We start from the raw sequence: 21,422 nt of genomic DNA on the forward strand, positions 1-21,422 counted from the left end.
TAGATGAGGAAACTGAGAGCAGAAGAGGCAAGGTGAGTTGCCCAAGGTCATACAGAGCCAAGACTTGAATCCAGGTCCTACTGACTCCAAATCTCATTCAATGGAACTAGGCCAGTGATTTTCAGACTTCATTCTGTGGAGCCCTAGGATGCTTGGGGCCGGTCAGAAGAAGGGGCTGAGGAGGAAGTAGAGGAGGACGAAGGGGTGAGACTCTGTCCTCCTTTACCCACTTCACTTTGGGCTGCTCTTATATCAGGATTTTGTGTAAGGTTGATTTGAAAGAAAATTTGTGTTGCTAATAAAATGCTTTTGGAGGACTGCCCAAGCTGTTTTTTCTTCCTTGGAAATGAGATTCAGGTTCTTCTTTTCCCAGGGGCCCCTTTTCTTTATAGGGGCAAGAAGAGACCTGCTCTTTGTTAGAGGATGGACCGAACCCCAGGATGGTAGCACAGGGAAAAGTGAAAAGTACTGGACAAAGAGGCAGGAGACCTGGGTCCTACTCTTAGCTTTGGTGTGACTTGATCAAATTATTTACCTCAGTTTCCTTATCTGTAAAAATGAGTGCATTGGTCCAGATAATTCCTAAAACTCCAGTTCAGCTGAAATAACCTGTGGATCTGGGGTATCATGCTTAGTTCATGGGATCCTAAGTAGGCATAAGTCACCTGAAATTGTATGAAAATGTAAATTTTTTTTTGTATGTGCATTTTTTCTGGAAGAAGTGTTAGTAGCTGTCTTAGCCATCTAATGCTGCTACAACAGAAATACCACAAGTGGATGGCTTTAACAAAGAGAAAGTTATTTCTTCACAGTAGAGTAGGCTAAAAGTCCAAATTCAGGGCATCAGCTCCTGGGGAAGGCTTTCTCTCTCTGTCAGCCTTCTTCTCATCAGTGTTCCCCTGGACTAGGAGCTTCTCTGCGCAGCGACCCCAGGTCCAAAGGATGCGCTCTGCTCCTGACACTGCTTTCTTGGTGGTATGAGGTCCCCCTGTCTCTCTGCTTACTTCTCTCTTTTATATCTAAAGAGATTGCCTCGGGACACAATCCAATCTTGTAGACTGAGTCCTGCCTTACTAACACAACTGCCACCCATCCTCCCTCATTAACATCATAGAGGCAGGATTTACAACATATAGGAAAATCACACAGTACCAGGAATTGTGGCCCAGCCATACTGATAAACACAGTTTTTGGGGGACATAATCCAATCCATAACAGTAGCTTTCATCAGAGTCTCAAGGGATCTGCAATACAAAACCTCTGGCTTAGACAATCCCAAACAACTAAAAGTGAGAGCTTACCTAGAATCTGAAAGTTTAAGAAGTCCTAGAAGTCCAGTAGAGTGGCTGGGGATGCACAGGAGTGGAAGGGAACCAGCCTGTCTTGGTTACCTAGTGCTGCTATAACAGGAATACCACAAGTTGGTGGCTTTAATAAACAGAAATTTATTTTCTCACAGTTTAGGAGGCTAGAAGTCTGAATTCAGGGTGCTGGCTCTAGCGGAAGTCTCTCTCTCTGTTGGCTCTGGAGGAAGGTCCTTGTCTCTTCTGAGCTTCTGCTCCTGGGCAGTCTTCATGTGGCTTGGCATCTCTCTTCCCTCATCTCTGCTTCTTTTGCTTGCTCGTCTAATCTCTTTTATATCTCAAAAGAGACTGATTTAAGACACATCTCACACTAATCCTGTCTCATTAATATAACAAAGACAATCCATTCCCAAATAGGATTATAACCACAGGCATAGAGGTTAGGATTTACAACACATATTTTTGGGGACACAATTTAATCCATAACACAGCCCATATTTCTGCCTGGGTCCCATGCCCTCTCAAGGGATAGGCCTACTAGGGTGCTGGTCAGGGAATCTCAGCAGAATTGTTGTCCTAGGGATCAGGCCGAGGCCAGACACTGACTAGTGTTTCTCACAGCAGGAAGAAGCATCAGGAGGCCTTAGATGCTGATGAGGCTCAAAAGCAGGCAAGCAGCATTTACGGGACAAGTCCAGGGGGTAATTTCTGCCAAAGGACAGCAATGGTAAAAGCAGAAATGAGGCCAAGAGGGTCCAGGATGGGAGGGAGGATCCTTGACTTATTTCTATTGGCTGTTGCTTCATTGTGAGGGTGGGCCTTTAGGTGGTGGGGGCTGAGGGCAGAAGGGAAGGGCATGAAGGAGCCTGGGACCACGATAAACCTGAAGAAAATTCAAGACCCTGATTGCCACTCCATTCACAAACGACTCAAAGCCACACAGGAGAAATAACCTTTAATGTCTGACTTTGTTTCCAGCCCACAAGGTGCCACCATTTAGTGAAGTACAAGGAGGAGCTTGAGAGGTACAAAGTCATGAGACGACAGCGCCCCCGGCTGTTCCCCTGGGCGCACACACTTTCTGCCCCCGCACTGGCGGCCCGGCACACGCACACATGCAGACCACACGTACACCGCACAGACACTCACGTGTACCCACGGTTAAATACATGTAGGGAGAGAGACTCATTTATATATATACAAAGAGAGAGAGAGTTGTGAATCCCGGCAGCGTCAGGTCCCCCAGGCTCTCAGCATGCTCGGCCCAGCTCTCTGCGCTGTACCTGGCACCCATGCCCCTGCCAGAAAAGCAGCTGCCCCTCTGCCCGCCCCCCTCCCCCCGTTGCCCTTGGGGCCCGTGTCTACAGGGCGCTGACACTCCCCTCCCTCCCTCCGCCCGCCCTCCCCCCACGATGACTCCTCCCCAGGGAAAGGAAGCTGGGCGGGGGGGGACCCTAAAACTGCCCGGGCGCCAGGGGCATGTTGGTTTTGAAGCCCGGTTGCCCGTTGGCCACGTCGGCCGCTGCATGGCAGCCCACACTGCTGGCTCCCCGGTCGGTCCCGGGGCTCTCGGGCTCGGCCAGGAGCTTGAAGGTGAAGAGCGGGCCCAAGTCGTGGCGGCCGCGACGGCCGGGGGGCTCCGGCGCGGGCAGGCTCAGCAGGGCGCCGGGCGCCTTCCACTCGGGGAAGGCGCACAGCTCGACCGGCGGCGGCGCGCCGCGGCCCAGGTAGCCGGGGCTCGGCGAGGCCGAGGGTAGGGTCCGCTGGCTGCCGCTCAGGCAACTGCCGCTGTCGTCCAGAGAGTCCTTGCGCGACTGCGAGCGCTCCAGCGAGCAGCCGCGCGTCCACGGCCGGTAGGTGTAGGCGCAGCCGCCCAGGCGACGGCGGCGGCGGCGGCGGCGACGACCGCGACACTGGCAGCCGAGGATGCGCATGAAGGCGCGCTTGAACTCCTTGCTGGAGCACGGGTAGATGATGGGGTTGAGGCAGCTGTTGAAGTAGCCCAGCCAGAACACCACCTTGAACACGGCGTCAGGGGGCTTCAGGGTGGAGAACAGGGAGCCTGCAGTGGGGAAGGGGTGGGGTGGGCAAGAGCAGAAAGACAGCAGTTTGTGAGTAATCAGGCCGCTCCTCAACATGCTCCCCCTAAACATTGTCAACTGGCAACTTTCCTGCCGCCAGGCCTTTGCCTAGGTCAGTTCCTCTGTCTGAAATGTTCGCCTTCCCATCTCAGAACGAATGAATCCTTCGTTAATTTTAAGACCGACCTCAAAACTTTCTCTTCCTCTAATCTTTAAACCGTAAACCAAAAATATCCATGAAGTTTTCTTTAAATCAAACAATCCGTTGCCTTCGAGTCCATTCCGACTCATATCGACTCTATAGGACAGAATGAAACTGCCCCATCAGGTTTGCAAGGAGCGGCTGGTGGACTCGAACTTACAACCTTTTGGTTAGCAGCCTTAGCTCTTAACCACTTTGTCACCAGAGCTCCAAACCAAACAAAGTTTAGCTTAATTACTAAAGAATGTCTGCCTTGCATTATGCTCTTTTGAAGAACTATCTGTATGGGATCAAACTGACAACAACTCGAAAAATTAGATAGGATGCTTGCGGGTGGGGGTGGGCGGCGTTGGCAGTGAGTTTACCTTAATGGGGGAGGAACGATTCCGAAAAGGAGGGTGAGAATGACTGTACAACTTGAAGAATGTAATCAGTGTCACAGAATTGTACGTCTAGGAATTGTTGAATTGGTATATGTTTTGCTGTGTATATTTTCAGCAACAGTGGAAAAAAAAAAAACAAAAAAGAAAAAACAAAAATAAACCTTCTTCTTCCTCTATGAAACCTTTCCTAATCTAGCTAAATAGCACCTAAACTCCTCTATAGATTTCTTAGGGCAGCACTTACCACGTTCTACCCAAGTGGGAGTAATCATCACCCAAAATTGCACACATTTTTTGGGTCAGGCACTGTGGTAGGCACTCTACCTGTACTATTTTATCCTTCTCAAAACTCCATGAAATAGATACTGGTTTGTTTCCATGACAAATATGAGATGTATTAAAGAACTAAATGTGAAAGGTAAAACTTCAAAGAGAATAGAAGACAACGTAAAGGAATATCTTTTTTTTTTTATCTAAAAGTGAAGAGAAACAATACTTTAAAAAGATAAAGGACGAGGCAGTAGTAGAATGGAAGAAGATATTTTCAATGTCTAAAACAAAGGATTAACATCTAGAATACATAAGGAACTGCTGCAAATCAGCAAGAAAAAAACAGTAGAAAAATGGGCGAGGAATGTGAACAGGCAATTTACAAAACTGAAAACCCAAAGAGCTGATGAGCATATGACAGTTCTCAAAATATTAGGTAGTCAAATTAAAATTAAAACCACAAAGAGATATGTCTTGTATCTGTTAGGATGGCAAAAATTTGGAAGCTAGATAGTGCCGCGTGTGTGGGTGTGGGGGCATGGGGAGCCTTCTGCATGGTTGGTGGGAACATGGGTTATGCAGACGTTCTGGAGAAGACTCTGGAATCACTTGGTCCAATTACGTATAACCACCTTAAACAGTAACCAGTAACAAGTTGCTGTTGAGTCGTTTCTGACTCGTGGAGATCCCACGGTGCAGAGCAGAACTGCTTCGTAGGGTTTTTAAGGCTATGATCTTTCAGAAGCAGATTGCCAGGCCTTTCTTTCGAAGCACCTCCGGGTGAGTTTGAACTGCCAAACTCTTGGTGAGTAGTTGAGTACTTAATTGTTTGCACCACCCATGACTCCTGTACACACCTTGTGACCTATCAATTCGGCTCCGGAAAACAGATCTCAAAGAATTCTCACACAGGTCCATAGGGAACGTTAGGGGAATTTCATGGCAGCATTGTTTGTGGTGATAGGGAGTTGGGAAAAATCTGGGTGTCTCTCACTGGGCTTATGAAAAGGTGAAATGGGGTGGATGCCTAGCATGGTGGTTATACATTTAGAAGCCCCAGATGACATGCCTACATAGCAATAAGGAAGGATCTTAAACACACTGTCCTTAGTGAAAAAGTAGGGAATAGAATAAGATTTATAACACAATACCATATAAGTAACACACCAAACAACCATCCACATTTCTCAAGAACACTTTCAAATTAAAAAATACTCATTAAACACAAAATGGTTGCCAAAGAGTGGGGCAGAGAGAAATGGAAATGGGCAGAAAAGGATATAAATCAATAAATTAAGAGAGAGGAGGCCTGGCATAGACTAATAATGATAAGGTGTTATGAATTGAGGAACACAATTAAATCATCTTTCTGAATTTGAGGCCCCAAAACATTTTACGGCAATATTAAACTGAAAAAAAAAAAAAAAATCCATTTTAAAGGTAAGGTAACTGAAACTTGGAGAGTCTAAGTGACTTGTCCCAGGTCACCCAGCATGATTATAGTATAGCTGAGATTTAGATTACTTTCTGTTTGAATACAAAGTCTATTTTTTTCTTTAAAAAACGCTCTTAATAATAGTCTGGAAAAATGAGAAAATATAGAAAAGCAAAAAGAAAAAAAATTAAAATGCATGCATAATTCCACAATGCAGAGAAACCACATTTTGGTGCATACACTTCCAGAATTTTTTCTGTTGTATATACATATTTAGTTATTTTAAAAAATGGAATTGTACTTTACAGAATATTTTGTAACTTCAAGCCCAGCATCCCTACCCCGCTCCCTGCCTTTGGTAGGTGACTTTCGTATTCCTGTCTTATCTCCTCTGTCAGGCTGAGGTTTTCAACGGCTTTGTCTGTGAGTCATCTTTGAATCTCCCAGAATGCCCCCCACAAGCAGGGCCTTGTAAACACAAGGCAGGTGGAAAGTATTTGTTGAATGAAGAACGTATTTGTTGATTATCTGAATGAAAGGGATCTTACAAGCCCAAACTTCTCATTTTATAGATGGGGACACCGAGGCCCAGAGAGTGGCTGAAGATCACACAGGTGATGCCTCAGATGCCTTAATTTTTATCATTGATTTTGGAATGCACTGTAGTTTCCTGTCTCTAGCACTTCAGCTTCTTGGTTACTTGATGCTTGGCCTATTCTTACAGAGAGCCATGACTCCTCTGTCCCTGCTTATCAACCAAGTGATGGTGGTGGCGTGGAGATGGCTGGGCTCCTGGTGCACGGCTAAGGCAGCCACCAGGGTTTTAAACTTGCAAAGAGGGTTAGCCATAACTGGCTATAAGTGCTAACTATAGGAATGTTGTTGTTAGCTGCTGTCAAGTCAGCCCCAGCCTCATGGCTGCTCCATGCACAATGAAACAGAATGAAATGCTGCCTGGTCCTGGACCACCCCATGACTGGTTGTGGGATCAGACTGTTGTGATCCATAGGCTTTCACTGGCTCATTTTGGGAAGTAGATTACCAGGCCTTTCTTCCTAGTCCATCTTAGTCTGGCAGCTCCGCTAAGACCTGTTCAACAGGATAGCAACACACAAGCCTCCACTGATAGACGGATGGCGGCTACTCATGAGGTGCATTTGTTGGGATTTGAACCTGGGTCTCCTGCATGGAAGGTGAGTATTCTATCACTGAACCTCCAATGCCACCATGGCTATAGATATACTGACCTCTTTTCTCAACTCGAGGGAAAATGGTTTAGTGTAGGTGAGGCAGATAGGGGAGCCACTTTGTGGTCTGATTTGTGACAAGGCCCTCGGCATTAGGTTTGTGTCCCACCATTTGAGAGATGCTACTTTGGATTAAAACACTGTACAGAAAACCCAGCTAAAATGCAAATACATGTGAATACCTAGCATCCCATGACAGGGATGAGTTGATTAGACTTGTTTTGGTCACTGAGTCCAAAGGGCAAAGGAAACTATTCTTGACAAGATGAAAAACTGGAGAATAAGTTTTGAGGAGGAGTGGGGAGAGGGAGGTAAAGACTGGAAGCATTGTGCATTACCCTGGGAGGGTAAACTCTGATGTGTATGTGTACAAGCAGCACACTGCCTGGTATGAGGGCACCCAGGGCCCAGGATGGAGGCTGGGGACACATAGACAGTTGCGGCTGAAGATGGGAGGATCCAGAGCAGGAGAGCATGTTTACTGAGGACAAACTTGTAACTTTGCTTGGTGCTGACCCTTTTGAAGGTGATAGTAAAATAGACAAGGAATGGATGAATGGGACTCACCCTGAGGGGCTGGCTCTTTTCTTTTTCTTTTAACCTTACTTTTTAAAAGATATATATAACACAACATTTGAGGACTGGTTCTTTTAAGGGATACATGACTAACAATAATGCTAATAGCTAATGTTCCTCATAACTGCCATGTAAATCATGTGTGTGTGTGCTGTGTACACGCCCTGTGCCAAACACTTTATACCATTAGTTCATTTATTATCACAGTAACCCCTTGAGGGAGGTGTTATTATTTGTCCCATTTTATGGATCAGGATACTAACATATGATAAAAACCAGTTGTCATCACCATGTATATCGGAGTAGAACTGGGATCCATAGGGTTTTCAATGGCTGATTTTTTGGAAGTAGATTGCCAGGCTTTTCTTCTGAGGTACCTCTAGGTGGACGTGAACTTCCAAACTTTCAGTTAGCAGCCGAGTTCGTTAACTGTTTACACCACCCAGGGACTCCAGCATATGATAGTGGTAGCTATTTTTATTCATTTATTTGTTCATTTGTTCCAGAGTTTCAAACTGGTTCGTTTCCATTTCCACCCCAGATGTACTGAATCAGAATCTACAGTTTAACAAGATCCCCATGTGATTCTTATGTATAATAAATGTTGAGAACCACTGCTCTGCTAGTGGTTCTCAGAATTGGTCCCTAACCAGCAGCATCACCATCGCCTGGAATGTAAATTCTCAGCAGGGGTTTGAACTAGAAAATGGGCTAATAATAGTACTAATCTCTCTGGGTTGTTAGAGGCTTAAACATATAAATTTCTTATTAGTACTCTGAGTATCAGGTGCCTGCCACCCAATCAACTCTGCATTGATGGAAACTAATCAAATAATAATTATCATTCCTGTAAATCACGGATTGGGCTGGGAGTCTAATTATAGGAAACTTATGTTTGGGACCTATGCTTGGTAACTTCATGCATCATTTTGGGTAAATTGCTTTCTTTTGTGGGCCACAGTTTTCGTCTTTTAGCTGAGTGATTTGAGCTGGCTCCTTTCCATACTTAAAATTCAGTCTTCGTGAAGCCAGAGATGGAAGCTTTGCCCATCCCTGCTGGGGCGTGCTTACTTCTCTAGACCCACCACGGGGCGGCAGTGTGGGTCAGGGACTGAACCGCTGGACGGCCCCAGATTGCACACATATTTCTGCCCCCTGTCTCCCACCCCCACCCTCCGACCCCCCCAGCAGCACAGTAGCTACTGGGATTAGGGGCTCTGCTTGCCACACCGGCCTGCCCTAGTGGGAGCTAAGAAGCCGTAGTTAACCAGGGAAGGTTCTAAGCCTCTTTGGCATGAAAGAGAATATCGGTGACAGGGATCTTTTTCCCTGGACACCCAAACAAATCTTTCTCCGGGGAGGGGCAGGGCCTGGCAGAGCTGCCAGGAGAGGTGAGCAAACATCAACAGGAAATAAATGTGGGTTCTTCGAAGGCTGGTGCTCTGTGCTGGGGGTCGGGGCTGTGCTGGGCTCTTTGACGTTGCCACTGCCTCCCTGTGCATGTCCCCGAGCCTGGCTTCACTTCTCTTGCCATGATGTGATCCCGATGCTCCTTGCCCTGCGTCTGGAGTCATGACTTACCAGAACTGGGAAGCCTCCCCCCTTAACTGAGACTCAGTAAAGGCAAGTGACTTGCTCAAGGTCACTTAGATGGTGAATGGCAGAGCTGCTAGTAGAACCTGTTCAAGTGGTCATTCATTTGATTCAACAAACATTTAATTTGGCGGTGGAGGTAGGTGGTTAGGGACCTGCTCAGACTTCACAGGTAGGTAGTTGTTGCTATGAGCTGCCATTGAGTTGTTCCCAACTCATGGTGACCAATAGGGTTTTCATTGGCTGATTTTTAAAAAAAATAATATTTTATTGTGTTTAAGGTGAAAGTTTACACAGCAAATTAGTTTCCCCATTTAACAATTTCTATACAAATGATTCAGTGGTATTGGTTACATTTTTCACAATGTGTCATCATTCTCATTCATTCTGTTCTGGTTGCGCCATTTCCAGTGCTCTAGTTTCCCTGCCCCCTTACCTTCCCATCTTTGCTTTAGAGTAATTTTTGACCATTTGATCTCCCATGAAGCCCTGGTGGTGCAGTGGTTAAGAGCTTGGCTGCTAACCAAAAGGTCAGCAGTTTGAATCTACCAGCTGCTCCTTGCAAGTCCTATGGATAGTTCTATTGTATCTTATAGGGTCGCTATGAGTTGGAATAGACTCTATGGCAATGGTTTTGGTGGTCTCCTCTAGATGCTTTTTAAAAGAAGCTCATTACTCACGGGTGATATTCTTTATTTTATGAGCCAATCTGCTATTTAGCTAAACAGTGACCTCAAGGGATAATTTTGGTTTAAAGTTTAAAGAGTATATCAGGGTGATAGTCTAGGGGGGCCCTCTAGTCTCTATGGTGCCAGTAAGTCTGGACTTTTTAAGAATTTGAGTTCTGCTCCACTTTCTTCTTGAGTTCTATCAGAGTCCATCTATTGTGGCCCCGATCAAAATGATCAGTAGTGGTAGCTGGGTACCATTAAGTTCTTCTGGTCTCAGGGCAGATGAGGCTAATAGTCATGTAGACTATCAGTCTGGTAGACTACTTTCTTTGCTGAGTCGTTGGTTTCCTTCTTTCTCGTTTGTTCCAGATGAATAGAGATGAATAGTAGTGTCTTAGATGGCCGCTCGCAAACTTTTAAGACCCTAGACACTACTCACCACATTGAGATGTAGACATACACCTTATGATCTATCTTATGCCAATTAACTGAGTTGTCCCATGAGGCTATGGTCCTAAGCCTTCAAACCCAGAAAACCAATCTCTCAAGGTGTTGGTTATGTATAAGAAGTATCCGTAACTGTGTCCCCTATGTAGGTTATTCTATACATATATTATTGGCTCATTTTTTGGAAGTAGATCACCAAGCCTTTCTTCCTAGGCTGCCTTAGCCTGCTCCACTGAAACCTGTTCAGTGTCATAGCAGCACTTAAGCCTCCATTGACAGATGGGCAGTGGGTACACATGTGGTGAATTGGCTGGGACTCAAACCTGGGTCTCCTACATGGAAGGTGACGATTCTACCACTGAACCACTGCTAACAGACCTGGGTTCACATCTTGGCCCTGGTATGTCCCAGTTGTGTGACTTAGAGAAGCTAGGTGAGCTTGGTGAGGGTCAGTTTCCTATAAAGTTGGGATGATGATAGTTCTTTTCTGTGTGGGTGAGATGAACTCCTGTTTGAAGTGCCTGGCATATTGAAAACACTCGATAAGCTATTATGACTGCTGTGAAGCTGCTGCTACAAACACTGCTACTATTACTACTGCCAATGCCGCTGTTGCTGCCAGTCCTACTACTGTAATGATGAGGAAGGTGATGAAGAAGATGAGGTGTACTGTGCTGACCCAGGCTCACCCAGGCCCAAGAGTGGGCTCCAGGTGGTTCCTGATCCTGCTGAAATTATAGACAATGCTCATGCAGTTTTCAGGGAAAGGTTCCATAGCTGTCATCACAGTCTTAAAGGGTTAACACTCACCCATCTCAAATCTTTGCTTTCCTAAGCATCAGTCACTTGACCACCTGTACATCATTTACTTAACACTTTTCTAGAATTCAACTCACTTCTGGTATCTAACCTGAATTCTTGTTAAGGAAGCTTTTCATCACTATTCTAAATCCCTCATCATTTGCTATAAATAGAAGCTCATGGTAGGGGAAAAAAAAAAAGATGAAAACAAAATAACATTAGCACCTTCTGGAGAGTTCTGGGCAGTGGTGAGTCCGAGGGCTGCTCTCTCTTTAAAAGGGAAATTATCAGGGGTTGAGAGGCGTTGAAGACATTCTAGCCCTAAAGTGAGAAGGATTCCTCTTTCAGAAATCTAAAAATTCCTTTTTTCAAATGTTTGAGATTGAAGAAGAAGTGAAGAGGGAATAATTGTCTCACTGGAGAACACAACCCCTGGCACAAAGTAGGTGCCGAATAAAATATCTGTTCAATGAATGAATGAGTATGTGACTCAGAGTTCCTCATGTCATCTCCAGCGATCATCTCACGCTATCTTGCACACTGTTATAGATTGAGTTGTGTCCCCCCAGAATATGTGTTGGAATCCTAACCCCTATATCAGTGGGTGTAATCCCATTTGGGAATAGGGTTTTCTTTGTTATGTTAATGAGGCCACAGCAGTGTAAGGTGTGTCTTAAACCTATTCACTTTTGAGATATAAAAAGAGGAGAGTAGGCACAGAGAAGCAAGCACAAAAGGAGGAGAAGACACATACCACATGGAGATTGCCAAGGAATCAAGGAATGCGGGGTCTACGGTAACTGAAAGAGCTCTTTCCCCTGAGACAACAGAACGACAGCCTTCCCCTAGAGCTGATGTCCCGAATTCTGACTTCCAGCCTCCTAAACCGTGAGAAAATAAATTCCTTTTCTTTAAGACCATCCCCTTGTGGTAGTTCTGTTATAGCAGCACTAGGAAACCAAGATACACACCGTCCAAACCTACCGTGAATTTGACCTGCAGTACAGGCCCAGCCCTAGGAAACTACTCTGATATCTCTTGGCAGCCTCTTGCTTAGGCAATTAAGCAAATTAAATGAAACAACACTTCTGAAAGGGCTTAGAGGGGTTAAAAGCTCAATACTTGGGCGAGGCATTTCTATCATTTTACTCTTTTTTGGGGAGAGAGGTAGGAGGTGGGACTTGGGAAGAGAGATCAAGAGGGGAGCAGATGTTGCTATGAGCCCACCCATCTCTTTTGCACTTCACCAGGGCCTGCCTAAGGGCGATTTAGAGGGATTGTGAAGTGCAAGGATAAAGGCTAATGCTGAGCAGGATCAGCACAGGGAGGAGCATGTCTTGACTGGATGTGGTCCCAGCAGGTCATCCTTATGGTGCCATGAGCAAACCTGAACAGTGAACACAGGTCTCAACCCTCTGTGAACCTTGACTGGTCAAAAAACACAGGGCGTGTGTATAGAAGAGTAGCTGCCATTTAACAAGCTCTTACTCTGCCAGGCGCTGTGCTCAATGCTTAACCATCACTATGCCAGTTATTCCTTCTATGGTCACTGTTCCCAGAGCTGCCCTGCATCACTGTGCCCTGTACGGCTCTAGAGAGCGCCACTCATACCGTAGTCCACGGCACTCTGTGGTGCCTGTATGTCCAGCCTATGCGCCCAGGCCTGGAGGCCCTATTACAGTTGAAGTAAAGCTCAGAGGCCACAGAGCTAGTGGGTGACAGAGCTGGAGCTTGAATCCAGGCAGCCTCTAACAGAGGCTCTTAACCATTAACAATACAGCTCATGGGGGAAAAAAAATTATATATGCACAGTGGTTAAGAGTTTGACTGCTAACTAAAAGGTCAGCAGTTTGAATCCACCAGCGGCTCCTTGGAAACTCTATGGGGCACTTCTACTCTGTCCTGTAGGGTTACTATGAGTCAGAATCAACTCAATGGCAATGGGTTTGGTTTTGGTTTATGTATACAAAGGAGATCCTGGGTGGTGCAAACAGTTAATGCACTCAACTGCTAACTGAAAGACTGGAGGTTTGAGCCTACCCAGATGTGCCATGGAAGAAAGGCCTGGATTATCTACTTCTGAAAAATCAGCCACTGAAAACCCAGTGGAGCCCAGTTCTACTTTGATGTACATGGGTTACCATGAGTCAGGGTCAGCTTGATGGCAACTGTTTATGTACACAAAAGATGGGAAGGATATACACTGAAACATCAACAGTGTTTATCTCTTGGTGGGGGGTTATGGGCGAATTTTCCTTCTCTGTGCTTTTCAGTGTTTTCCAAAATTTTCCCCATAATCATGGATTACTTTTGTATTTGGGAAAAATCCAAGGAATGTTATTTAAAAAAACAAAAACAAATAAGCCAAAAGGTGCTGTGTTTATTGAGCCCTTGTTACGTGTTGGCTAACTTTCTCCTGCCTTATTTCATTTAATCCATTCAACAGCCCTAACAACAAGATGGGATTACCCACATTTTATAACTTAAGAAAAGGAGACGCAGAGGCACTTGCCCAAGGTCCCCCCGCAGATAAGGGAAAGAGACAGGTTTGAAATGTGATCTTTCATTGTTAAGACCAGCAGCCTCCTCTGTTAGCCCTTGACATGTCTATGTGCCTTTATTCACAAGGCAGAAATGGTGAGTCTTTTTATTCTTTATGTATTCCTCCATTTACAAGTGCTTACTAAATATTGGTTGAAGGAATGAACCAATGAACAGGCTTGAAAACTGCAAAGAAGCCTGGGAACTTAAAACATCATTTATCTTACCCATAAAATACCAGGATTGGGTTGGATAGTTTCGAACATCCCTCTGGGTCTGACATTCTGGGACTATAGGATTATAAATTTGATTTGATTTATTTCACAGTCAGCATCAGACAAGCTGATGACCTCAGGGGAGACAGTGAGTGGTGAAATCATTTTTTGGTCAGCTTGTAAATTGAGCAGAACTCCTTTTCAATATGGGTCTTATTAGGAAAATTTGGCTACATCTTCAGCCAAGCCAAGCCTCCTCAAATGAAATGGTTTGGCCCATCAAAAACTCACAAATTTTAAAACAGTTGTTAATTCTCTCAGCACCAGCTTTGTAAAGGTTTCCTTGGATTTGGAGATTCCCTTTGAGGTTTTTCCCTTTTCATTTGCCACTTAACCCCGGATTGAAATAATAAAATTGTCCAACAAATACAATATCTTTGGAGCCGACAGAGGCGTGTTGACTTTTAAAGCAAATACTGGAAACAATAATAATCACCAGAGCCACCATTTGCAATGAATGAGGCACGCGGCTGCTAACCAAAAGGTTGATTGTTTGAATGCACCCAACAGCTCCACAGAAGAAAGTCCTGGTGATCTGATTCTATAAAGATTACAGCCAAGAAAACTTCACAGAGCTCAGTTCTACCCTGTAACACATGGGGTCACCATGAATTGGAACTGAGTTGACAGCAATGGGTTTTTTTTTAGGAACCATTTATTAGGTATTATATTTATAAACGTTCTCTCATGCAATGCTTCCAGCAGCCCCACTATTATTTTACCTTATTTTACAGATGAGGAAGCTAAGACTTAAGAAGTTAACAAGGTCACATGCCTAGCAAATGGTGGAGCTAGGATTAAAATCTGACTCCAAAGGTTCTTACTCATTGCTTCACAATAAAAAAAGAAGCTTCCATTCATTTCCTTAAGCACTAGGCAGTTTTTCCCTTAACTGGGAATAATCTCTCTCTCTCTCCACTGAATTGTTAAAGCACTTTATCTGAACCCAAAATATGGCGTTTATCGCTTTCTACCTTGAATTACAGTTGCCTAGATCTGTGTCTCATAGCCTTGGATTAGACTGTTGGTTTCTAGAGGAGAGAGTTCATGTCGGATTCTTCTCTCTATCCCGGGGGCCTAGCACAGTGCCTGACATGTGGTGGACACTGGGCCACCTCGTGTGTTGCATGAATAACAATAGTAATAAAAAGAATAAGACCTAAATACCTGGGTGATGTAAACAGTTAATGCACTCAGCTGCTAACCGAAAGGTTGGCTGTTGGAGTCCACCCAGCGGTGCCTTGAAAGAAAGGCCTGGGTGATTTACTTCCAAAAAATCATCCACTAAAAACCCTACCGAGCAGCACAGTCCTACTCGGACACCCATGGGATCACCCTGAGTCGGAATAGACTTAATAGCAACTGGTTTTTCTGGCTTCTCAAAGTGAGGTCCACGGATAAGAAGCATTGATATCACCTGAACGCTTGTTAGAAATACAGAATCTCAGTGATCCAGTAAATCAGAATCTGCTTTTAAACAAGATCCCTAGCAGAGAAGCATTGCCTTAGCCCACATTACAGATTTATTTTTTATAATAATTTTCCTGGATATCTTGGGAATTTACAGATGAGCAAAAGCTGGGCTGACAGCCACCTCACCATGGGATTGACTGTCTTGCCTCAAATTCTCCAGCAGCTCCTACAGTTTATAGGCTAAAGTTCAAACTGCTCAGGCTGGAATTTAAGGCTGGCACAACTTGGCTGCAATGGACTGATTCGTCGCAACCTGAGTTGCGCAGTCTGGCCCCTTTCCCTTTATTGACACTTCACACTGGTCTGAGATGCCCTTTCGTCTCCTCTCCTCCTCTCCATCCTTTCCAGGCTCCAACTCCCTCTCTCGTCACCACAGCCCACGGTCACTGCCTCCTCTGAAGTGTGAAAGCTGAAGGAAGGCGTGGACAGGCCACGAAGGTCTGCTAAGATCCAGGTGGTTTGTACACCTGACCTAGTTTCATCCTCTCAAAAGGCCAGAAGGAGGGCTGGGTTCTGTAATTCTTTAATTTACAGATACGAACATTGATGCTCCCAGAGGTGCATGACTCACCCAACATCACACAGGTAGTATGCGGTAAAAGTGGGATTCACATCCAAGCCTGCCTGGCCCCAAAGCCATACCATCTCCACAATATTCAACTCGCCTCCGAACTCTTAGAATGTTTCCAGGGAGGGAGGAGGCTAGAATTGTTCACTTATGCATTCATAATGATATCTTTAAATATATTGTATCTGGCCAGTAACATTGCAAGTATCTAGAAGTAAAACAATTTAGAATTTTGTGCCACTTTTGGGAGGGAGTGTCACAGACCCGTCTGAGAGTCTGACAATGCTAGTTATGCTGATAATTTAGCACCACCCAATTTCAGGGGCTCACAGACCCCCTAACGTCCATCCATAGACACCCAAGAAGCTCACAGTCCTCAGATTAAGAGTCTCTGCTATTCTCTCCACAGATATCATAATGGCTATTGAATTTATTTAGATTCTGTCTCTCTTGATTACGATCTCCTCGAGACCAAAGTCTATCTTATGTGTCCTGTTTCTCTAGTACCGAACAGAGAGCTTTGCTTATAGTGAGTGCTTAACAAATATTTAAGTGTATAACACATGTACTCAACGAATGGACTTTTTCTTATATGCCTAGCTCAACACTGTGTTCACAGTAGGTGCTGAAGAAATAGTTGCTGATTGATTCCCTTGCATGTACCTTGCTTCCTCTTTTTTAATTTTTAAATGGTAACTATGTGCCAATGCCCAGCTCAATTCCCATCTCCTTCCTGAAACCTTTTGTAACTGTTCCAGGCCTCTTCTTTATTTCTCATCAAAATAGAGTCCATAGCATGTGGGTTAACACAGAATGCCATTGTTGAGATGGGCCTCCTGTCTCTTTAGGTAGCATAAAGATGGGGTCTGTGTCTCATATTTCTAGCGCAAGGCTGGACATGTTGTCAGTGCCTGTCAATTTCCTGTTGATTGATTGGCCCATTTCAACTTCTAGTATGTGAGCTACCTCCTGGCTTAGGCCCAGAGTTGGGAGCCGATGGATGAGTGGTTTCCACAGCACTTAAGGGTCTATCTTGGATGCCAAGCTGAGTTTGTTCCATGCTCTGACCTCACTGGAAACAGCAATTTCCCTGCGGGGCAGTTTTAGAGACTAAGCATTGGTGAATACTTTGTGAAGGAAGGTATAAAACTTTATAAAGTGGCATAAAAAAAAGACACATATAAAGGGAGAGCTATATCTTGCTCTTGTACAAAAGTTTCTGTTTAAGATACCTTCAGTTCTCCCTAAATTAATCTGTGGATTCAAAACAATCTCATTAGAATCACAACAGAGGGATTTTGTTTTGGGGGGAGGGGGAACCTAAACAATCCAATACCAAATATATGGAAGAATAACCATGAGAATATAGACAAGTCAATTAAAATAAATAAAGAAGAATGGCGGGGTAGGTATGGTAGTGGCATCACTAGGGTTGGTGTCACCCAGTGCAGTAATTCATGGTGTCACCCCCTCATGGACCTCCTCCGGTACCAGACCATACAGAATCCTTAGTAATGTTTTCTGTACTAATGTTACTTGTAAATCGTAATTCCGGTATACCACTCCTTCTTTTCTTTTAATTACTACTTCAGTCTCAACAAAGTTATTGATATAGGTTCACAAATACGAATTACCGCAATATTGTAGCTAAAACACCAGAAAATTTGACAAAATCAGTGACTATAAAAACACTAGCAGCAATGAAAACAACAGTGTGTGCTTGTAGTGCATGCAAACGAAACCACATGATTCAAAGCATCACTGTAATTGGGTAATAATGACAGCTCTGACCCAGAGCACATTAGAAGGTTCAAAAAGTAAATTAGCATAGGGTTTTAGCCTTGTAGGTTTATTGATACGTGTAAGCTGGGCTTACAAAAGATGTTTTTGTTGCTGTAACTAACTACAGGGATATTTTTATAGACTGTCATTTTGGTGTCACCCCCTCTGACAGTGTCACCCAATGCGGTCTGCACCCCCCCACCATGCTAGTGATGCCACTGAGGTATGGGGGAGATGTGTAAACCTATCCCTGCAGATATTAAAACCTATTATAGAATTACAATAATGAAAAAAACATCAGGGCTGGAAGTGCTGGAAAAGGCAAAATAGATCAATGGAATTATATCGTTTAGAATGAGAACCAAATAGCCATGAGAATTTTATACGCCATTTCCTACTTGGGTGTTGAGACAACTGGCTAGCTATTTAGAAAGAAATAAAGCTGGATTCCTGCTTTATTTCTCATACTAAAATAAACTCAAACGCATCAAAGATTTTAAATATGAAAAAATAAAATTATTAAAACATTAAAAGATACAGGTGAATATTTTTATAATTTTGAAATAGGAAAGCCCTTTTTAAGCATGCTTTAACTTCAGGATCTGCAAAGGGAAGTACTGATGAATTTGCCTACACATTTCTACAGGGTCCCAAACTTCAAAAACAATGTTAAATTTAAATTAAATCTAATACATAAAGTTCTCCTTCAAATAAATCAGAGAAAACAGTTCAATAGAAAACTAAGCAAATCATGTGGGTAAAGAAGTAACAAGAATAAGTATAATGGACACTGAAAGCGTTAGTGAAAGATATAAAATTTCTTTACATAATAAATAATACAAATTAAAAAACGGCAAAATATTTTAGGTCTATGAGTTTGGCAGAGATGAAAAAAATGCTTATGCTCAATTAGGGAAAACAGACATTGTCATATACTCTGGGTGGGAGTGTAAATTTTGGGTGGAAAATTGACATCTCTAGTAAGATTAAAAATTAAAATAAGCATAGCTTTTGATCTATGTATTCTACATCCAGGAATTTATCCTACAGAAATGCTCTTAAAAGAGAGTTGAGATCAAAAGTATAAGGAACTGCAGTAATGTTTTAAAAAAATGGGAAATAACCTAAATTTCCAACAATAGGGGGCTTGTTAAATAAACCATGTCGCATTCACACAATGAAAACACCATTCGACTGTTAATATGGTAAGCTAAGTTTGTGTGGAATGATATCCAAGACAGAATTAAATTAAAAAAAAAAAAACAAATTTCAGGAAAGAGCACTTTGTATTATCTGAGTTTTATAAAAAACATTCTCTGTGTGTGAACATGTGCATGTGTGCGCTTGTATGTATATTTTAGTATATGCACAGAGATAAATCTGGATGAAAATATACCAAACTGTTCATAATGGTTATCTCTGAGGAAGGGCTTATGGGAAGATTTCATTTTGAATTTAAGATTTTTTTTTTAGCAATGAACAAATATTGCCTTTGTAATCAGGGGAAAAGAAAAACGGAAAAAAAAGAGAGAAATTGAAAATACGCCATTGTTGTTGGGTACCGTCCAGTCAGTTCCAACTCATAGTGACCCTATATGACAGGGTAAAATTGCTCCATAGGGTTTTCTTGGCTGTAATCTTTATGGAAGCAGATTGCCAGGTCTTTCTTCTGCAGGGAAACGCTGGTGGCATAGTGGTTAAGAGCTACAGCTGCTAACCTAAAGTTCGGCAGTTCAAATCCACCAGGTACTCCTTGGAAACCGTATGGGCAGTTCTACTCTGTCCTATAGGGTCGCTTTGAGTCGGAATCGACTCGACGGCAACGGGTTTTTCTTCTGCAGAGCTGCTGGGTAGGTTTGAACTGATAACCCTTTGATTAGCAGCTGAGTGCTTAACCACATAAGGGGAAGAAAAATAACTAGCATTGGGCTAGGAGCTGCAAGACCTTTAGGCCAGGTCATCACCGCTATGGACCCTTCATGAATGAAATGAGGGGGTTACATTAGCTTCCAAGGGCCCCTCCTTTTCTGACTCTAAGCTTTGTATACAACCCATTTTAGACATAGAGTAGACATTTGGGCAGAAGGTACAAACATACCTCCAGCCAGAATGTCTTTGAGCCTAGAAAAAAGAGGCCACACAATACTTGATCCTTCCTTCTGAGGTAGCACAGGAACCCCTTGGTTGTCTAACAGGCTCAGGAATCTTTGGATGAAAGCCTCCATCAGAGAACAGGGACAATTACTGGCCTTGGGGAATCATGGTAAAAACTCGAGATTGGGCCATTTAGGCCATTAGGCTGCATGCATTGCCTTTTATCCCTCCTCTCAGCTACTCTCTGCTGATTTCCCTGCCCTCCTCTTTCTGACTCATCCCTTTGTTCTTCCCTTTGTGTGGTGGTAATCAAAACTTTTACCAATATCCAAACTGGCTTGCCAGGTTTTGATTGGGCCTGGGACCCCGGAAGGCTCTGCGTGTCCCTGCACTTGTCTGGCCCAGTTTGGGAGGCACTCCTCCCTAAGGGCCTGCACCTGGGGTTGAGCCTTCCTTGACTCCTGCAGTCCACTCCCTCCAGGACGTCATGTCTTGTCTTCTCACCAGAGCCCTCCGAGTTTCCTGAGAGCCGAGCGCACTGCCCTGGATCAGGATACTGTAGAATGAAATGGTTAAATCCTTGCTGCTGCTGCAGTACATGTGCCTCTCTTCAGATTCTGGCAAAGAGGGGCTTTATCCTGTGTCTCCGTTTCCTATTGCTGCTGTAACAAAATAAAACCCACAAGCGGGTAGCTTTAAAGAACAGAAATTTATTTTCTCACAGTTTGTTGTTGTTGTTGGGTGCCGTTGAGTCGATTCCGACTTGTAGCGACCTCGCGTGTGACAGAGTAGAACTGCCCCATAGAGTTTTCTTGGCTATAATCTTTATGGAAGCAGATTGCCAAGCCTTTCCTCTGCAGAGCCGCTGGGTGCGTTTGAACCACCAACCTTTTGGTTAGCAGCCGAGCACTTAACCATTGCTCAACCAGGGCTCCTTTCTCAGTTCCAGTTTAAGAGGCTGGAAGTCTGAATTCAGGGTGTAGTCTTTAGGGGAACTCTCTCTGTTGGCTCTGGGGGAAGATCCTTGTCTCTTTTAGCCTCTGTAGCTCCGGCGTTCCTCAGTTGCTTGGTAATCTTCACATGGCATCTATTTTCCCCCGTTTGTTCTTACTTCTGTGTTTAATTTTCTCTTTTTATAACTCAGAAGCAATTAGGTTTGGGACACACCCTACAGTGCTATGGCTCATTAACATAACAAAGAAAATTTTATTTCGAACCAGGTATAGGGGTTAGGATTCCAACACATATTTTAGGGGATGCAATTCAATTCATAAATCCTGCTTCTCGGTCTAGCCCACAGGCATACCTTAAAACGACCCTGAAATTCCTGTCCTTTCTCCCTGCTTGAAGGCACCTCCCTGCTAGGAAACCTTCTCTGTGGAAGTACCTGGGAAACAATTCACCGTTAAACTCTGAGATGTAAACAGAGAGCTGGCTGGGCTCGCTGTGGCCAGGTGAGAATGTTTTCTGATAATTTCAGTGAAAAAGGACTGAATGTGTTAAATATTTCTGCCTGTGCTGTTTATAGATGTGTAGTCTGGATGTCCATACTTATTCAATCTGTATGCTGAGTGAATAATCGAGAAGCTGGACTATATGAAGAAGAACGCGGCGTCAGGATTGGAGGAAGACTCATTACTAATCTGGGTTATGCAGATGACACAACTTTGCTTGCTGAA

The 21,422-nt window shown here is 43.9% G+C and overlaps 1 protein-coding gene across 1 annotated transcript in view; it reads right to left on the reverse strand.

The window, feature by feature from the left end:
* Positions 1–2,244: 2,244 nt before the first annotated feature.
* ADRA1B (adrenoceptor alpha 1B) overlaps positions 2,245–21,422 on the reverse strand; it is a 66,688-nt gene continuing 47,510 nt past the window's right edge. The window contains exon 2 of the mRNA XM_004371247.1: positions 2,245–3,366. Within this exon, the coding sequence (XP_004371304.1) occupies positions 2,759–3,366 (608 nt within the window). The 3' untranslated portion in view covers positions 2,245–2,758. The remainder of the gene's footprint in view (positions 3,367–21,422) is intronic.

This window comes from Trichechus manatus, unplaced genomic scaffold, assembly GCF_000243295.1.
Source record: "Trichechus manatus latirostris isolate Lorelei unplaced genomic scaffold, TriManLat1.0 scaffold00011, whole genome shotgun sequence".
Classification (NCBI taxonomy): Eukaryota; Metazoa; Chordata; class Mammalia; order Sirenia; family Trichechidae; genus Trichechus; species Trichechus manatus.